The 19,297-nt window shown below is 47.5% G+C and overlaps 1 protein-coding gene across 2 annotated transcripts in view; it reads right to left on the bottom strand.

Moving 5' to 3' along the window:
• The window catches only part of AFF1 (ALF transcription elongation factor 1), an 811,017-nt gene that overhangs the window by 199,507 nt on the left and 592,213 nt on the right, over nucleotides 1–19,297 (bottom strand). For both annotated transcript variants that reach the window (XM_069630442.1, XM_069630443.1), the window contains one exon: nucleotides 9,348–9,448. In XM_069630442.1, coding sequence (XP_069486543.1) covers nucleotides 9,348–9,448 — 101 coding nt within the window. The remainder of the gene's footprint in view (nucleotides 1–9,347; nucleotides 9,449–19,297) is intronic.

Genomic DNA, 19,297 nt, shown 5'->3' with positions numbered 1-19,297 from the left:
CTATGGGTGGATGGAAATACCCCTTACTGAAACAGGTTTTTCAGCACAGCCTGGGCAAACTGAGCATCAGCTCTAGAGCTCATATCGAGGCAGTAATGCTTACAGAAAGCAGATGGGGAGGCCCAAGTAGCCGCTTTAGCGATGGACTCCCAGGGAACATACTTCTGAAAAGCAACCGCAGCTGCCTTGCCTCGCACCTGGTGTGCATGGATACCTTTAGGAGGTTTCAGCTTTTGGACGGTGAAAGATTCCGTGATACAGGCGGTAATCCATCTGGAAATAGATGCCTTAGACGCCGGCCTGCCGTGAGGCTTACCGAAGGTCACAAACAGTTGGGAAGAGCTCCGAAGCTCGGAGGTCCTGTCCAGGTAGAACCTAAGAGCTCTTCGGACATCCAGGCAGTGTAGAACCCTTTCCGCCTCTGAGGCAGGGTTCGGAAAAAAGACCGGAAAGGAAAAAAACTGATTCAGATGGAATTCGGTCACTACCTTTGAAAGCTGGGTTCGTCCGAAGGACTACCTTTCCTTGTGAAAGGCCAAGAAAGGGTGCTCCACCGACAATGCCTGGAGCTCGCTCACTCTCCTCGCTGACGTAACGGCTACCAGAAAGGACACTTTCCCGGACACATATTTGAGGTCAACCGTACCCATTGGCTCAAAGGGTTTATGGCACACCGCCGTCAGGACTACATTTAGGTCCCCAGGCGGGTGCGGACTACGAACCGGAGGGTAGAGGCGTGTCAAGCCTGCAAAATGCCTCTTAACCACTGGGTTACTCAGAGAATAAGAGCATTGGTCTATAGCAAGATAAGCGGAAACCGCTGAAAGGTAAGTTCTGCATGACAGAACATAAACACCTGACTCTGCTAGGGAGGACACGAAGGACAGCACCGTGTCAATCGTAACCACCCTTGGATCCAACTGCTTTTCCAAACATCAACGACAGAACCTGAGCCATTTACTCCTGTATTGGGATCTGGTTGAGGGTTCCCTGGCTGCCTGCATAATACGCATGTTATCCGTAGACAAGCTAAAATGCTCTAAGACTTGAACTCAGGCACCATGCCGCCAAGCTGAGCAATTGTGGTGAGGGGTGCCACATCTGCTGTTCCCCTCGATGAAGAAGATCTGGGGTTACTGGTAACCTGATCAGCAGAAACACTGACAGGCGTTGAAGTTCTGAGAACCAAAAAACGGGCCCGCCACCACGAGGCCATGAGCAGAAGGGAACACTTCACAGAGTTCTTCCGCTTCCCAATTGCTCGATGAACTAGAGGAAGAGGCGGGAAGGTGTAAGCTCTCATGTTGTGCCATGGACTCTCGAGAGCATCCCCCAGAGAGGAGGCTCTCAGCCCCCCTCTGGAGGCATACGGAGGGAGCTTCTTGTTTACCACCGTAGCGAAGAAGTCCACCTCCAGTGTGCCCCAACGCAAGAAAGTCCATGAGAGGACCTCCGCCTTCAACTCCCACTCGTAGCTGACCACTGTCCGCCGGCTGAGGGCAACCGCTGTGACATTCAGCTGGCCCGGGATGTGCACCGCAAGCAGCCAGACGCCATGAAGCATGGCCCACTCCTATATCTGGATGGACAGATCAACCAAAGGTGCCAACCCCGCAGGGCAACAAAACATTGTGCGGAAGGGGTTTCCGAGCATTCTGGTCATAAACTGACCGATAAGGATGCGCACAAGGCCGAGAAAACAGTCCTACGCCTTAGGCCGATGGCGAAGCTGTAGGGGTAGCGTTCAAAATGGCCGCTGCGGTCGTGGCGGGAACGGGTGCCATTTTGTCATCACCTGAGGGGAACTGCGGCACGTGAGGAAGTGAGGCAGGTGTCCCAGTCGATGGATCAGGGGTCTTAACTTTAGCCTTAACATAAGGAACCTCGGCAGAGCCAATACTATGAGGCCTCGAATGTTTCTGCGACATACCAACCGCCAAATTAGCCTTCTTAGGAAGGACCTTGGCGCTGCCGGTGTTAGGCAGAAACCTGTGCAGTTCCCTTAGGGAACACTGCAAAAGATTTAGGACTACAGGTGTTAGCAGTAAACCCACTTGGTAGCAGTCTGTACCACCCAGATTTACCTGGTAGCTGTGGCTGAGCAGTCAGACTTCTCTCAAGAAGAGTTAGGCAGTATGCAAAGTATACACAATAGGCACTCAGACACACCAATACAAGCAAACACTGACCAGAGCTTTGGTATCAAAGTATATAATTATTTATTTAAAAACACACTGAAACACTCCAGCACTCTTGTTGTAAAATATTCTAAACACAGTTACTATTGTAATATATACACTCCTTTTTCCTTATCAGATAAGTCTCAGTAAAACACCACTTATTTTCATACAGAGGTGAGCGCTTAACTAGATGGCACTCCAATAAGTTTGTGAGAAAGGGAGGGAAAAAGACAGAATATGGAAAGGTACACCACTCTAAGATTTAGGAACACTTTTAGCAAGGCAGAAGAGCAAAAGTCACTGGTGAGCCGAAGTCCAAAGGCTGGGCCCACTCTTAGAGAGAGCAGAGCACAAATGCGCCCAAGATCACAGTTACACTAGGCTTAGAAAGTCTTGCAGAGAGTTCAAAAAGAGTTTAGAGAGGATTAGGAAATTGTAGCCAGGGTGTCCCAGACTAACCCAGGTTCGAAAGCCGGGGGCTAAATCTACCCCGTACAGTCGGTAGCAAGGGAAGCCTGGCAGGACACGGTACCTTAAGTGGGACGGGTCCTCCAACGGTGGCAGTTGTTCCTGGCAGTGGGTGCAAGTCGCGTCGTCGTCCAGGGGAAGAGAAGATCTCGACTTGGAGGAAAGATGAAGGTCGTTGCACTACCAGGGAAGAAACCAGCCGCAGAGTTTTCCGGTTAAAGGTGGTACCTTTGTTCGCGGTCGTGGTAAAACGTGGTATCCCAGTTGCCGGGGTGCTTGGCACAGGCAAGGCGGCCACGAGGTACGTCGGGAAGGCGAAAGACGGTGAAACTGGTTATCCCCACCAGTCAAAGGAAGAAGACTCTCCGGCGGGAGATCTCCTCTGTCGTTGAGAAAAGTGGTGAGACAGTCCAGCAGGGCTCCACCGGTGGTGGCGTTGTGGCAGGTCTGCTCAGCTTCTCCCTCGTTGGATTCTTAGGTCCTGTAGCGACTTCTGAAGTTCCAGTCCCCAAAGCCCTGCTTTTATGCAGCACACCCCCATTCACTTAGCCTAGCTGTCACTCAAACATGCTAAGTGGTGCAGGACGGAGTGCGAGTTGAGTTGCCTAGGCAACTCAGTCCAGGGTGCCTAAATCCCCCTCCACCCCTCCTAAGTACCCCAGACAGAGTGGCACCACTTTGGAGGGCTTCTGTGGAGAAGCCCGCTAAAAAGTGGAACAAAGGGCTCGACTTGGGTTTGAGTCACAGAAGACACAAACGCCATTTTAGAACCGAGTTTTGGCAAAAAATACCAACCAGAGAATTAATAATTAAATAAACCGGCGGTATGTTCGAGGCTATCGTAATTAAATAAAGATAGTAGCCTTGAACAATGGGAAAATCCCATAGAGAAATATTCGCGGTTGAATATAAAAAGTAGTATCCACTGCCACCAGCCAAAACTCAATCAGGGGGGACGAAGACGTGCCCCCTCGACTAACAGACCCCGGGGCAATTGAATTGCCCCAGCCAGTACGTCCACAATATTATGGTTTGTACTGGTTCTGTTCAGAATTCAAGACTAGTAAAGTCAATGGTGACTTCACAGACCCTGGGAGACAGTCAGTCCCAGGGTATGGAGTCTATACTGGGGAGTCACTATGACACCCCTGTGTTACTGCACTGAGGGTGCTGTGTAACACATCACAAAAACACATGAAGCCCTATGGGGTAAAAGACCCCATAGCCCATTAAACACATCTAGATTCAAAGAAACACACTTAAATCATGCCCAAGAGTGAGGGTAAAAGAGTCTCACTCTTGGCAGGAGAAAAAAAATAAACCCCAAAAATCCAGCAAAGCTGCTGGGGGACTCACTAGGTTAGGAAATTCAGCCTAAACAGAGAATTCTCCCTAACAGCCGGTAAAGAAGAATTTCCCTTCTTTGCCCCCTCAACAGATCTGGTGTCGCCGCAAGAGCAGGAACGCTGAGAAACAACCTTCACCGATAAGGTCTTGCCAGACCCTCAGAAATGTTGGTAGCTTTAAGCTCTGTACGAGGGACCTCGGACCTAGGTCTGGTAACAGCCTTACTTGCGCGGGCCTCTAACATCCGTTCGGTAGCACCAAGTCCCACCAAGGCCTCGGGGCGCACCCCGGCATAAGAGCCAGTCGTCCAAATACAGATACTTATGGATACCCTGGAGACGAAGTTAGGCCGCAATCACCGACATCTTCGTGAAGACACGCAGCGCCGAGCTGAGGCCAAAGGAAGCACCCGAAACTGGAAGTGCTCCTCTCCCAAAGAGAAGCGGAGATATCTCCTTTGTGGGTTCCAAATCAGGATATGCATGTACGCGTCCTGAAGAGCCACCACGCTGAGCCAATCGCCCGCAACGAGGAGCGAATCACGCCGGGCGTGATCATCTTGAATTTTTCTTGGGGTAGGGAAAGATTGAACCGGGAAAGGTCTAGGATGGTGCGCAGGCCAACCTGGTTGGGTTTGGGCACTGTAAACAGCTGGGAGTAGAAGCGCTCCCCTCGCTCCCCAAGGGGAACGGGTTCCACAGCTCTGAGGAGCAGAAGTTTCTGAACCTCGGCCTTGAGGGAGGGTGAGCCCGACAGCTGAAAAGGAGGGTTGAGGGTTGGGGGTAAAAGGTAAGCGGAAGCCTGCTCGAGAGACGGACAAGGCCCATTTGTCTTCTGTGATGGTCTGCTACGCCTCCCAATGAGACGCAATGCGTCCTCCCACCAGGGTCTCAGGCGAGCGCGGAAAACCCTCATTTGGCAGGTTTATCGGTGGCGGTGCCACCTGAACCTGATGAGGAGGCTGAGGAGCGGGAGAAATGCCGCGTATGCTGTTGTCTACGGCGGTCATTCCCTGCAGTAGTATCCACTCTGCGATTTTTGCGGTCGAGGAAGCCCCTAGAACCAGAGGAAGGTCGACCTTGCAACAATGGCCTTTGAGTCTTGAAGGTAGGTATAACCAGAACAGGCAATGATTTTGCCGTCTGGGTGCTGTCTTTGGTAGAAGAGTGAAAAAGCTCCTTACCATCAAATGGAAGGTGCAGAACCTGGTCTTGCACCTCCTTCGAGAATTTAGTGGCACGTAGCCATGCTTGCCGCGAGGTATCAACCCCTAGCATCAGACCCCGAGCCGAGGTGTCTACGTGGTGAGCCGCAGCCTCCAGGAGATCCTGGGCCAAGACCCTGGCATCGGAAAGGCCTCCTCTGAAATCCTCCAGCTTCTCGACCGGAATGTGCTCCTCAAACTCCAACAGACCTCTCAACATCCGCATGTTAGCTCCCGCCAAAATCAATTCTGCATTGGCATGCCTGAGCTGCAAGGCCGAATTGGCAAAAATGTTCCTCCCTAGGGAGTCCAGGAGCTTGTCCTCCTTTCCCAAGACCCGAGTCACCGTCGCGGAGGAGGAAGCTGCAGGTCTGGATTGCAAAGTGGCCGCAGCCACCACTGCGGAGGAGGGAGGCGGACAAGACGACAAGGCCACTTCTTCCAAGGGATGTAGCCTGAACCTCGCGTCAATCTTTTTATTGACAAAAAGTCCCGAGTGCGGCTTTTCCCAAACTCTTCGGACCTCGGCCAGAACGTCCTTCTGCAAGAACAGGCCGGTACGCTTCAAAGGAGACAAGGTGAAAGCCCCAGAAAGAACACCCTCCTGAGGAGCAGGTGCCTCGGGCACCGGAACATCTAAGAAGCTCATCATGTCCAGTACCCGGTCATGGAAAGCTCTGGTAGAGCGGGGCAGGTCCTCGTTGTCCTGATCGCCTTGAGGGTCATCTGACAGGTCCGGCTCCTGCTGAACCGAGTCAGGCACTGCCTTGTCCACTGGGGACAATGGTGGCACAGGCGGAAGCGCAGGGGGAGGCACCATGGGCAAGGGAGGCACCGACGGAACGGGTGGAGCCGGAGGCGCGGGTGGACATATCTCCTTGAAAAGCCCCTGAAATATTCCCTCATGGGGTCGGTGCGCATAAGCGCTTGAAATTTACCGAAAAAGCCGTCCTCGGGAGATTGTTTCGGAACCTGAGGAGGCCTCTCATGAGGTGGACAAATCCAGGGATGCAACGGGGAAGGGTGCCACACCGGCCCCTCCGCTGACGTATCAACATAAATCAAGGGAGCCGCCCCCGCGGGCAACGAAACATTGTGCGGAAGAGGCATCCGGCCGTTCCAATCATAAACCGGCCGGTAAGGATGCGCACAAGGGACCTTAGGTTCACCCGAAGGACCGAACCCTACACCAGGGGCCAATGGTGTAGTTGTAGGGGTAGTGCCTAAAATGGCCACCGTGGTCGTGGCGGGAATGGGCGCCATTTTGTCCTCATCTGAGGGGAACTGCGGCACGTGAGGAAGTGAGGCAGGGTTCCCCGTCGATAGATCAGGGTCTTAATTTTAGCCTTGACGTAAGGAACCTCGGCAGAGCCGGTACTATGAGCCCTGGAATGTTTCTGCGACATACCGCCAACTGAGCCTTCGAAGGAAGAGCCTCGGCACTGCCGGTAAAAGAAGAAACTTTCTTCTTTGCCCCCTCAACAGATCTGGAGTCACCACAACAGCAGGAATGGTGCGCTGTCACCGACAGGGCCTTGCCCGGCCCCTCAGAACTGTTGGTAGCCTTAGCCTCTGTGCGAGGGACCTCGGACCTAGGCCCGGTAGAAGCCTTATCGGTACGGGCCTCGAACATCCGTTCGGTAACCTCAAGCCCAGCCAAGACCTCGGGGCGTACCCCGGTTTTGTTTTTGAGGGAAGCCGAAAGAGCGACCTCAGAGCAAGCTCTGGTACCCCATGACTCAGTAGAACTGGGTCTACACAGCCCCCACAGGAGGGGCCTCGGAGTGTACTCTGGTGATCACAGGCCCCTTACGGAGACCCTAGGAGAAAACTCCGGTAGAATTATTAGGCCCGACAGGCACCTCAGGGCGAACCCCGGTAACAGAGCGATCAACGCCCCTCCCGGCTCAAGAGGAACCCGGGAAGGTATCCCCCGGCCGGGGTGCTCTGAAAATTAAAGAACTAACCGGGCGTTTTTTCTTCTTGTCGATGAACGCCTGAAAATGAGAAGGAGGAGTCCGTCCGAACACCTCCTCCCACCGCTCCAACCGACGTTGAAGTGCCCAGACTGAAAGGGAGTCGCAGTAAAAACAGGAGTCCCAACGGTGTTCCGGACCCAAACACTCTAAACAAAGAGGATGGGGATCCTCCCTCACGAAGCGACGATGACACGAACAGTCTGGAAAATCTAGTTTAAAAGACAGATAGACTAGTAAACGAACGCTAGCGAGAGCCAGAGAGGGAAAAAAGGGAAGAAAATCTTGCGAGGATGCAAGTGCGTCCGGCCCCGATCGTGCGGAGAAAAGGACTGATGGGCGATGCGCGGGGCGGAGCCAAGGTGGGCGGGGTTACGGCCGCATGCCAGGCCCCGCGCAGGAAAGAGGGACACATTTTTGAAAAAAAATGTGGATGCTTTTTACAAAGTGCTCCGGTCCCGTCCCACAGGATGGAGAGATGTCCCATAAGTATGGAGGAAAGGGGACGGAACGTAGGAGTATGGCTTGCAACCTTAGTGAAGCCAAAACTAAACTATAACTGCCACTAATCTACTCCATAAAACTTGTGTAGGGTGATAGTATGACAAGGCCAAAAATGAGTAGCCTGAAAAGCAAGGTAAAAGGGGACGAGTGGCAAGGCGACTACAGAACTCCCTCTGGCCACCAAAAAGAAATCTAAGATCCAAAAAGCAAAAGAGGAAAAAATAAATAGTTCAGTGGACCGAAGACGTTGTCCTATAATACCCAAAATACCTAGAACCCAAATAGATACTAAATGGCATTGCCAATCATAGTACTATTAATGTTAATGTTATGTGAATGAGATTCATACCTTACACCGCTTACATATGTATGGTCTCCAAGCCATACTCTAAGATGAGATCTGTAATAATGATATGCTATTTATATAGAGCCTTAATCCAAAGCGCTTTACAGAGCACATATGTACATACAATATCACCCAACCGAAATTGGTACTCTTTTATCGACCTCGGAAGGATGAAAGGCTGGAGTTGGCCTTGCCGGGATTCCAACCTGCAGATCACGCTAAGATCGCAGCAGCGAGCACTCAACCCACTGATCTGTATATTAGAGACAGCACTAGCAAGATTCTTAGCAACATTCACTCCCCTATGGTGAGTGCAGCAAATGAGTTTGCAATTAGTATCACTTAAGGGTAGTACTTGTGACACACATCTTATTTCCCCAGAACCTATTTAAGCTACAACCACCTTGTTTCAGGAATGAAAATAAATAATAAGAACAGTCAGTTTCTTCCTCAGAGCTCAAGTTCCTAACTTTCTTCATTAACAAGTTTCAACCATCTGTTAGGACAATGAACTGAGAATAACAGGGTAGCGCGCTGGTCTTGGAAGCAAGACCACGCAGAGCAACAGAGGTTCGAATCCCGGATCCAAAAGTACGATATTAGGCACGTTATAAAAAAGGAAAAACAAAAGTTCACTCTGACTTTTCCAATTCCCTCATCGCCATCTTTTATCAAAGCCTCACAGCCTACATCCCCTCCTGCTAATAAAATACAAACTCAACCTCCTCCATGTGCTAAAGAATTGTTGCACCTTTTTTAAAATTACACCATCATGAGCCATCTTCAAATTAAAAAAAAAAACAGTATGCATCCAGCCTCTCCCATTGAAAATGTGAAAGCTCAATATTATATGCAAGCATTTTAACAGTGGTCAGTGTAAAGAGTATGATCTCTCAAGAATGTAACTGCTTGTGGTCAGGCAACCCATGTTTGTTAATCAGCAGAATTTGGTGGGTGAGGGGGAATATGGTGGGAAAGCCCAGCAAGTTTGTCTCAATCAGCATTCTAGTGCATGCCGTGAATTTCATTCACCAAAAAAGCCACAAATTGCAGGGAGGTTATTGCAAACTTGCTTAAAATGTCCTAAGCCCCGTCTAATGTACACAGACAATTAATTAAAAACTTTAAACACCACGCGATAGCACAGAAAAAACCTGCAGACTATGCTCTGCATAGAAAGAAAATGGCCAGCGTATGAATTCGACAGCACTTTGAATATTGGCCTTGACTGCTTAATTCTCCGAATCCCAATCTACTAAAACGTGACGTGATAAAAGCAAGATCTAGCCTACAAATGCGCAGTCAATAATCTGTATACTCACTTAGTCTTGGTGGATTCTTTCTGGCTGGTAGAGCTGCTTGATTTGGACTCCTTATCCACTTTAATTCTCTTTTTTTCAGAGTGTTTTAATTCTTCTTCCCCCTATAATAAACAGATCAAATAACAGCAATCAACCAATGTGTTTAAAAGATAAAATGCACCTTCCTGGAGAAATCAATCCAATTGCAAAATCGGACATATCAGCCTAATTACGTTAAGCGCCAATTCTGTGGTATTGCTGCGGAAATACCAACACATTGTATTGCTATTACTGTCACTTGCTCTGGACAAATTACTGCTGGATTACAAGAGGTAGTGTTAGTCTACATTTCCTGGGTCTGCATGGGGGATATTTTCGGAATTACCATGGGCAGGCAGTATTTCTCCCATCATTTTGCGAATGTTGAGCAGTTAAGAGTTTGCTTTATCTGCAGCACTTGGCTCCTCTAAAAGCCAACAGAACGAGTCTTTTTTCCAACACGCGCCCAAAATTGTAATTAGACCCAATGTTTTTCGAACAGTGCAAATCAGCTTTCAGAGCATGTGGAACATAAACATGTCTTGTGAGAGGTCTCCCAATTTCATCAATATGTAATGCACACTCTTCCGTTCACATAATCTGGAAGCTAAGCAAGGCCACAACAACTATATACGTAATTGTGTAGCATACTAAAATAGGAATTACCATTAGAAACACTAACAGCTGCAGCAATGTGCTCTGTCAGCTAATAATTATGCATTCTGAACGGGAAAGATTGCTGGAGCCAGGAAGCTATAAAACAGGTTCCTGCCAAGTGCATTTATCCAGACTGAGAGACTCGGTTGGATAATCATATGTTGGAGTACAGGAGCAACCAAACAAGCCCCTTAAAAACAGATTACGTTTTTTCTTTTATTAAATATAGATGCAGGTTTATGTTTTGTTATGCCTTTATCTCATCTACGGTTACCTGGACCAGATGCAAGCCCAATCGCCTTGTCTCAGTAGGATCGACTTTACCTCAAAGTAGGGAAGATGCAGTAAATATCACTTACCTTTCTTAAATGGGCATCCTATCTATTCGTTTTTCCTTTTTCAAATTCCTCATGTCCAAGTCTTTATAAAAATAAAAAAATAAAAGAATATCGGGAGGGGACGTCAAAATGGGCGTGCTTGTAACACTATCCCTAATGTGACGTGTAGTGCACTCAAGATTCTTCACGCGTCAAGGTCCCTCTGTTTTTTCTGTCGTGAGGGAGCATGGGGACTAACTTGAGTGAGTACAGAAAGAGAGAAAGTAGTAAGATGTCTATGTTCCTTCTACTCGGAGCGGGGAGGAAGGGTGGGTGCATGTGAATCTAATCAGATACAATATTCAAAAATGCTATTACGGTAAGTAATGCACGTCTCGTGATGCTTGTAATTCTGCTGAGAGTCCCATGCTGTGCATCGACTAGCTAGCAGTACCTAGAGTTGGAGGTGGTGTGTGAGAAGGAACAAAAGTAAAGAGATGTCTTAATACCACTATGTTTTGTAAAGGTGTGTACAGAACTCCAGAATGCTGCTTTGCAAATGGATTCGAGAGGAACATTTGCAATGGAAGCCCCAGTGCCCTGAGGAGTGTGCTCTAGGCTTGAAGGGCAGATCTCTACGCAAGAGTGTAGTAGAGTGTGATGCACTTTACAATCCACTTTGAGATGTCTGACTTGGAGACAGGATCTCCTTCTGTACCAGCTGCCACTGAAACAAAAAAGTGGGTGGGTTTTCTTAGTGGCCTCGTCTTTGCCAGATAATATATGACCGCATTACCCACATCAAGCGTGTGTAGGCTTCTTTCTGCCACATAAGTGGCGTTTTGGAAGAAGGTGGGCAGTTCTATGGACTGATTCACACGGAACTTTGAAATAAGTTTAGGCGCAAACCTACGGTGAGATCGCAAAACCACCTAGGTTTGTGAATATTGAAAAACAGGTCTTGAACTGAAAGGGCCTGTAATTCACTGACTCTTCTAATTGAAGTGACTGCCACTTGAAAGGCAGTTTTGTAAGTGAGAGCCTTAAGGCTAGCCTTATGCATAGGTTCAAAGGGGGATCCCATTAGTCTAGATAATACCGCATTTAGGTCCCACCCAGGGTCTGCGTTAGAAATGGGGGGGGGGGGGGGTTAAGTCTTTTAACCCCTTCCATAAATGCCTTGAATACTGGGATCTTCCACCACAACTCCTTTTGGGACATAGTGTATGCTGAAAGTGCAGCCAGGTGGACTTTCAGTGAATTCAAAACCAGACCCGAGTCCAGTAGGTGAGTCCGGTATAACACAATGTGGGCAGGAGAGCAGTCAATGGGATTGATGCTCTTCGAATTGCACCAGATAACAAAGCTCTTCCACTTATTGGAATAGCAATATTGGTTTTAGGCTTTCTTGCTGCTTTAAGAATGTCCATACATCTCTGAGAAAGTTGGAGGTGCCCGAACTCTGACCTCAGGAGCCAGGCCGCTAAATTGAGAGTTTGTGGGCAAGGATGGAGTGTCTCTCCCTAGTTTTGTGAGAGCATGTTGAATGGGCAAGGCACATCAGAGGAGAGATTGACATCCCCATCAGATGAGAGAACCAGGGTTGGCGGGCCCACATGGTGGCCACCAGAATCATTGTGACCGTTTCCTGGTGCATCTTATGCACTATCTTGATGAGTAGGGCAGTTGGGGGAAAAGCAGAGACACCTTTCCATGACCATGTTATCCAGAGACCGTTCCCCTTGGAGCGGTTCCGGGGGTACCAGGAGGCGTTATCTTGGCATTGTGCGTTCTGCAGAGTTGCAAACAAGTCGGTCTCTGTAAAGCCCCATTCGACGAATACGTTGGAGACAATGTCTTTGTGTAATTGTCAAGCACACTCTGTGGGTACTGGGAAGTCTCTGCTGAGCACGTCTTAACATTGGAACGTGTTGATACAGGAGAAACATCCAGTGTTTGAGGGGAGGGCTACTAAATGTGTTGGGGCAGTTTGGATAGCCCTGGAGTGTGTGTATACCCCCCTCCCACCCCACTGTTTGTTCAGGTAATACATGGCCATCGTGCTGTCCGTGAGGACCAGTACTGTCTTCCCTTGAAGTTGTGTCTGAAAAGCTTTTAGGGCCTTCAGCACTGCCAACAATTCCAACAGGTTTATGTGGTTGGCTGCTACTGTTGGGGACCAAACGCTGTGCGCTGAAGGAAGTGAGCTGTTCCCTCCCACCCCCCACCACACCGTCAGATGAGTCTTTAGTGAGAGTGGTTCTACTCAAGGGGTGGTGAAGGCTTTCCCCTTCAAGAGGTTTTCCCTCGACCACCGCTGCAGAGAGAACGAGGGCTGCCGAGACAACCACTAGATTGTCCCATTGTCCTCTGGCTTAACACCACTGGCAGTTGAGCCACTCTTGCATGGGGCGTATGCGCAAACGTGCGTGTGGTAATAAGTAAATGCAGGAAGCCTTAATCACCAACAGTGGCATGGCCTTGTGTACAGTCGCCTCGCAACTGGCTACATGGCGAGGGATCTGGAACAGCATGTTTGGAACCCTCTCTGTTGGGGAGAATTCTCTGTAAGGCTAATTTCCCAAACCTAGTGAGTCCCCCAGCAGCTTTGCTGTATTTCTGGGGTTTATTTTTTTCTCTCCTGCTAAGAGTGAGATTCTTTTGTTCCCACTCTTAGACATGATTTGAGGTGTTCCTTTAACTTTCCATGTGTTTTATGGGCTATGGGGTCTTTTACTCCATAGGGTCTCGTGTTTTTTTTTATGTGGGTTACATAGCACCCTCCGTGCCGTAACCCAGGGGTGTCGTAGCGACCCCCCAACATAGACTGCATGCCCTGGGACTGACTACTGTCTCCCAGGGCATGTAAAGTCACCATTGGCTTTGCTAGTCCCAAATTATGAACAGAAACCAGTCCAAACCATCATATTGTGGACGGGGCAATTCGATTGCCCCGGGGTCTGTACGAGGGGGCACGTCTCCGTCCCCCCTGATCGAGTTTTGGCTGGTGGCAGTGGATACTACTTTTTATATTCGACCGCGAATATATCTCTATGGGATTTTCCCATTGTTTGAGGCTACCAACTTTAATTATTTAATTCTTATAGCCTCAAACATACCGCCGGTTTATTTAATATTAATTCGCCGGTTGGTATTTTTTGCCAGAACTCGATTCTAAAATGGCGTTTGTGTTCTCTTCTGTGACTCCAACCCAAGTCGAGCCCTTTGTTCCACTTTTTGGCGGGCTTCTCCACAGAAGCCTCCAAAAGTGGTACCACAGAGGGTGTGGGAGGGGGTTTAGGCACCCTGGACTGAGTTACCTTGGTAACTCAAGTCGCACTCTTGTGTGATTGGCCCAAGTGGTGAGCCGGCCGGCTCACCACTTAGCATGTTTGATTGACAGCTAGGCTGAGTGAATGGGGGTGTGCTGCATAAAAGCAGGGCTTTGGGGACTGGAACTTCAGAAGTCGCCACAGGACCTAAGAATCAGAGGAGGGAGAAGCTGAGCCGACCTGCAACAACGACACCACCGGTGGAGCCCCGCTGAACCATCTCACCACTTTCCCTACGACAGAGGAGATCTCCAGCCCGGAGAGTCTTCTTCCTTCGATTGGTGGGGATAACCAGTCTACCTTCTTTTCGCCTTCCTGGAGCATCTCATGGTCGCCTTGCCTGTGCCAAGCACCCCGGCAACCAGGATGCCAAGTTTTCACCACTACTGCGAACCGAAAGGGTAGTACCTTTGTACCGGAGAACTCCGCGGCTGGTTTCTTCCCTGGCAGTGCAACAACCTTCATCCTTCCTCCACAACGAGATCTTCTCTTCCTCTGGACGACGCTGCGTCTTGCACCCGCTGCCAGGACAATTGCCACCGCTGGAGGATCCTCTCCATTTAAGGTACTGTGTTCCGCCTGGCTTCCCTTGCAACCGTTTGAACGGGGTGTATTAAATCCTCGTCTCTCGAACCTGGGTTAGCTTGGGACACCTTAGCTAACTTTTCTGCACCAAACTAAACCTTTTCCGAACTACCTCTACAAACTTCGAAGACTCTGTAACTGTCTGATCTTGGGCATCTTCCGCCCAGCTCCCTTGAAAGTGGGCCTGGCGCCTAAACTTCCTTGCTCACCAGTAGACTGTGCCTTCCTAAACTTGCTGTGGTTCTTTAAAAAATAATTTAGTGTATATGCTTCCATAATTCTGCTTTTCCCCTCCCTTTTTATTTAACTTGTTGGAGTTTCATCGAACGTTAAGCGCTCACCTCTGTCTGGAAATAAGTGGTGTTAACTAAGACTTGTCCAACAAGTAATCAGGGATGTACATATGATAATAGTGATTGTGTTTTGAACTTATCTTACCAATTTAGTGCTAGTGTGTTTTATGAGTGTGTTAAATAAATAAGTATATACTTTTACACCCAAGCTCTGGTCAGTGTTTGCTTGTGCTACTGTATTTCTGTACCTATTTTGTATGCTCTGTATACTGCCTAACTCTTCTTGAGGGAAGTCTGACTGCTCAGCCACAGCTACCAAGTGAATCTGTGTGGTACAGACTGCTACCAAGTGGGTTTACTGCCAAACACCTGTAGTCTTAAATCTTTTGCAGTGGTCCCTAAGGGAACTGCACAGGTTTCTGCCTAACACTCTCTGAGGGGAAGATCTTCTGTCTGAATTAGAGGTCCCAAAAATTGTTTCACTTGGCTGCGGTCTAGACTGGACTTCTTCTAGTTTATTGAGAATCCCAGAATGTAGAGTAGATCTACATTCTCTTGGGTGTTTGATAGGCATGTTCCATGCGAATCCTCAGTTATTAGCCAGTCGTCGAGGTAAGGATAGACTGGAATGGACTGCCTGCACAGGTGAGCCGCTACTACCACCAATACCATTGAAAATACTCTTGGGGCTGAGGCAATGTCGAAGGGAAGGACCTTGAATTGATAGTGTTTGTCCTCCATCATGAACCTTAGCTATTTTCTGTACCCGGCCAGCATTGTAATATGCAAGTATGTATTCAAGTGGATAAACTAACTACCTCAAAATCCCAGGTAAAACAAATAACGATTGTCACAAAAAGAAATGGAGAAAACCACTTCATCCCTTGGCCAAGGGAACTCTTGACAACCCCAGCACCTTTGCCGACTGTAAAAACCTGTGGGTCCTGATGAATAATCTCACCATCGAGCCACAAGTAAACGCTCTACTCAAGAAATGCGTCTTTCTCCTGTAAGCAGCAAAAAGGATCCTACCATATTTGTCATTTGCCAATAAAACAACCACCATCATCGCTCTCGTGTCCAGAGTATACTACGCCAATAGACCATAATTGGGTATGCCCGAAAGACTTCTTTAAAAAAAAAAAAAAAAACTACAATGCATACAAAATGCGGCAGCCAGATTGCTTCTCAAACTACCCCGAGGAACACATCATACCTGTGCTAAAAACACTACATTGGCTACCAATAAAACAACAAATATTCAAAACAATGTGCATCACGCACAGAGCAATACACAAACAAGGTGCAGAGTTCCTGAGAGTCAAATTACACCTACATCAACCAACAAGAACGTTAAGATCAAGGAACGACATCCGCCTGGAACCAAAACCCTAAAATGAAACAAAAACAGAGGATCTTCATTCTCTCATCCAGCGCCGAAAAATTGGAACGACTTAAAGAACATACACAACACAAGAAACCACCTACTATTCAGAAAACTACTCAAACCTGGCTCTTCACTTCATAACTAGACGACCACCCACAGGGACACAGACACAACTAAAACAACGATGAATGAAGAGACATATCCCAGTTCACACCAAGCAATCAACTGGGAAAAGATTCTAAGGAAGACTCTACAACATATCGAGCGACTAACAGAGATAGCCATGATAGGACACTAAAGACCGAATACTGTAACGCTTGCCTTGTCTCCACAAGACCGTAATGATCCAAAAGCCCTGTTGATATGCTAAACTGTTCAAGGGTCCCACCCCTGTCATAAAAAAGAGATAAGAGGGAACTTAATTAATCTGAATGGTAAATTCTACTAGGGCTCCCCCATGCCTTCCAGCCTGATATAGGTCCCCTTTTACTTCAAGGCCCACACTCTCCTCACCTGTTTTGTGGTTTGGGAGCTCTCCTTCCTGCAATCACGCAGGGGCGCGTAGATGTTGACATTTAGAAGACTATGATGCTGTTGAAAACTGGTAAGCCTCTGAAGGCAAGTGTTAATATTTTGTGGGATGTTTCAACCCAAGTCCAGGCCCTGCAACATTACTGTGCATTGCTTGCATCAGGGACATCAGAATGGCCACTGGAAAGCATTCTGCTCGCTAAAAATCACCCAAAAGTGCGCAGTAAAAAATCTGAAAAGTAGGCCGCCATCCACTTTTGCTTATGACAGTGGTAACGCAGGAGACCAATGCCAAAACCCACCATTGGCTGCCCACAGAGCAAGGCTGATTGCAAAAGAAACCCGGAGCTGTGTGAAAATCCGTTTTTTTTCTTGGTTGTCAAATTTGCCAAAATCATGGACCACAAACCACGCAAAAGATCCAACCTCCTGTTGGGTGTTAATCATTCTACTTCAAGAATCCACATAAATATAATGTCAGCAGGAGTATATGTTATCAGAACAAAGTCCACTTTTGAAGATGGTTGCTGGAAAGAAATGTGTCAAAAATGGGTGCAATACCGTTACTCGCCTCCGTCAGACGCTGACTATTTCTAAATCTGACAGGAGAAACTGTCTCAAAAGCTAAATATGCCAAAGAAGGGATTTCCATTAAATGCAATACAGGGTGTTGCACATTGATTTTCATGTTGAAAGACTGGAATTGAAGATATGTTTGCTTAATTTAAATTTATAACTGTAATTTTGTCCCTTGTGCAATGTTAAAATGGACTATAAGGTAACCTGAATCAGCTAAAACTTCAAAGAGGCTTTCTTCCCCTGAGAACACTGTTCCTTCCCACCAAAAGGAGAGGATATCGCATTGGGATGCTAATGAGAAGGGGAGGAGAATTCCTCTGCTGTTCTGGGAAAGAGACAATGGAGTCCTTGAAATGAATGGAAATGCTAATTCGGGTGTGACCAACAACAACTGCCCTGGCAGTAAGACAAGCCATGCGACTCTGACTCAGTCAAGCTTTGGAGGCGGGCCAGACTGGAAATGTGGATTTGAAATTGGGCTAAATATATGTTTAAGGAAAAGACATAAAATATTGTACTGAACTGACAAAAATATGAAACTTAGAGATTATTAAAATGAAAAATTCACTCACAGTTTAAAACTAATCTGGAATCTGTGCGACATTCAGAGACTGAACCACAAAATTTGTAATATTGTAGCTATTGTGATTATGCTAGGAACATGAAAAATGACAGGAATATTCCCAGAGGTTATGTGCATGTATGTGTAAAAAAATCGTACAGATCCGAAAATGTGCGACCAACCAAAAGGGCGAAAAATTGTTATTTATGAACCAAAACTCGTAGGAAGATAAGATTTGGACAGAATGTACCTTAGTAAATCTGTCATGTAATTATGTATTATGAACAAGTTGTGCATATGAAAATATGTTTTTTGGGAAAAATAGATTTTCTGGGAAAAAGCAAAGGGGAGGTTCTTCCCTAGATTGTAAATGACAGCATCACTCTGACACATGATGACACCTCATGACACGGTTCCTTTCTCAAATCAGGGGACAGGGCAGTCTGACCTATCAGATCCTTAGAGGGTTGGGCATAGACAATCAGCCTCCCCACCCACTTTGTAAAATGGATACATAGGGACTGCTGAGGACAGGTAAGGGACACATTCTTTCACTCATCAACTGATCCACTGGCTAAGCACCCTGCAGGAAGAACCAGACTCCAGAACCAGACTCCAGAACCCTGAAGCAGAGGCCCAATCCAAAGAGCTGAACCCTTTTCAGCAGGCCTTTAAAAATCTTGCAAACCTGATTTAACCCCTACACTTCCACTGGGCCTAACCCATTCAACAGCCTGGCTGAGCTTTTTGCTGCTTCTGGCCAGAAACCCGTGCTAGAACCCAAGATCCAGAACAGTCCAGCAGAGCTGTAACCCAGAACCTGTCAGATCCAGTCCAAGAGGCCGTGCAGACCAGAGTGCCTTGCTGAGAGCAGAACCCAGCACCTGAGACCTGTCCGGTGGTGAGCGGAGTCCAAGCCAAACCTTTGACCAGATCTTTGACGGGCCCATTCCATTTTAAACCAGAGTTGTGAGTATTTAGCGTAGAACTGTCCATAGTCATCTTAGTTTAAAGTAATCCATCCAACCCATTCCAACATATCCAGACTGCATTGTAGAATCTCTTTTGTCCATTCTGAATCCTTTCTCATCCATCTAATCCTGTGATAATTGTTAGTGTAAGCCAACCTGTTTGTAATTCAATGCGCAATTTCCTTAGAAATCTTAACTCCTTTTGAGAAAAATTGATCTTTGCTGAAACCGCTGTACCTTTTGAACCGCATGTGCTAGAAACGAAATGTATACGTCATTTTGAAGCTAACATCAACAGCTTTCAAACAAACCCAATGACATTCCTTATAATTCTTGCACACGCAGAAAAGTTGCAGCGAATTTGCATTTGGCTCAAGTTCACCACCTGTAAAAACAGCTATTTCTTGTTTTCAACTTCTGAATTTCATTTTCCATCTGCTAACCATTCAACAATCATTGCTAGCGTCTACCTGAACCAATCCAAAGCCACTCTCAATAGTTCTGAATTCAATTTATCGAATTAAAATAATATTTAGCATTTTTCCCATTCAAACCACATTTAAAAGCAATTGACCTGTTTTATCATTACTGTTCTCTCTAAGCTTGCTGGGGGGGAATCGGGATTGAAACTGCAATTGTTAATTGTTAATCCCGATACCTGTGTGCCCTCATTCATCTCTTCATATTGCATATTGGGGGGAGTGAGTAACAGCGGGAA

This window comes from Ambystoma mexicanum, chromosome 6q, assembly GCF_040938575.1.
Source record: "Ambystoma mexicanum isolate Mex_15411 chromosome 6q, UKY_AmexF1_1, whole genome shotgun sequence".
Lineage (NCBI taxonomy): Eukaryota > Metazoa > Chordata > Amphibia > Caudata > Ambystomatidae > Ambystoma > Ambystoma mexicanum.
Note: the sequence above shows the minus strand (reverse complement) of the source record. Positions and strands in the feature narration are given on the sequence as shown.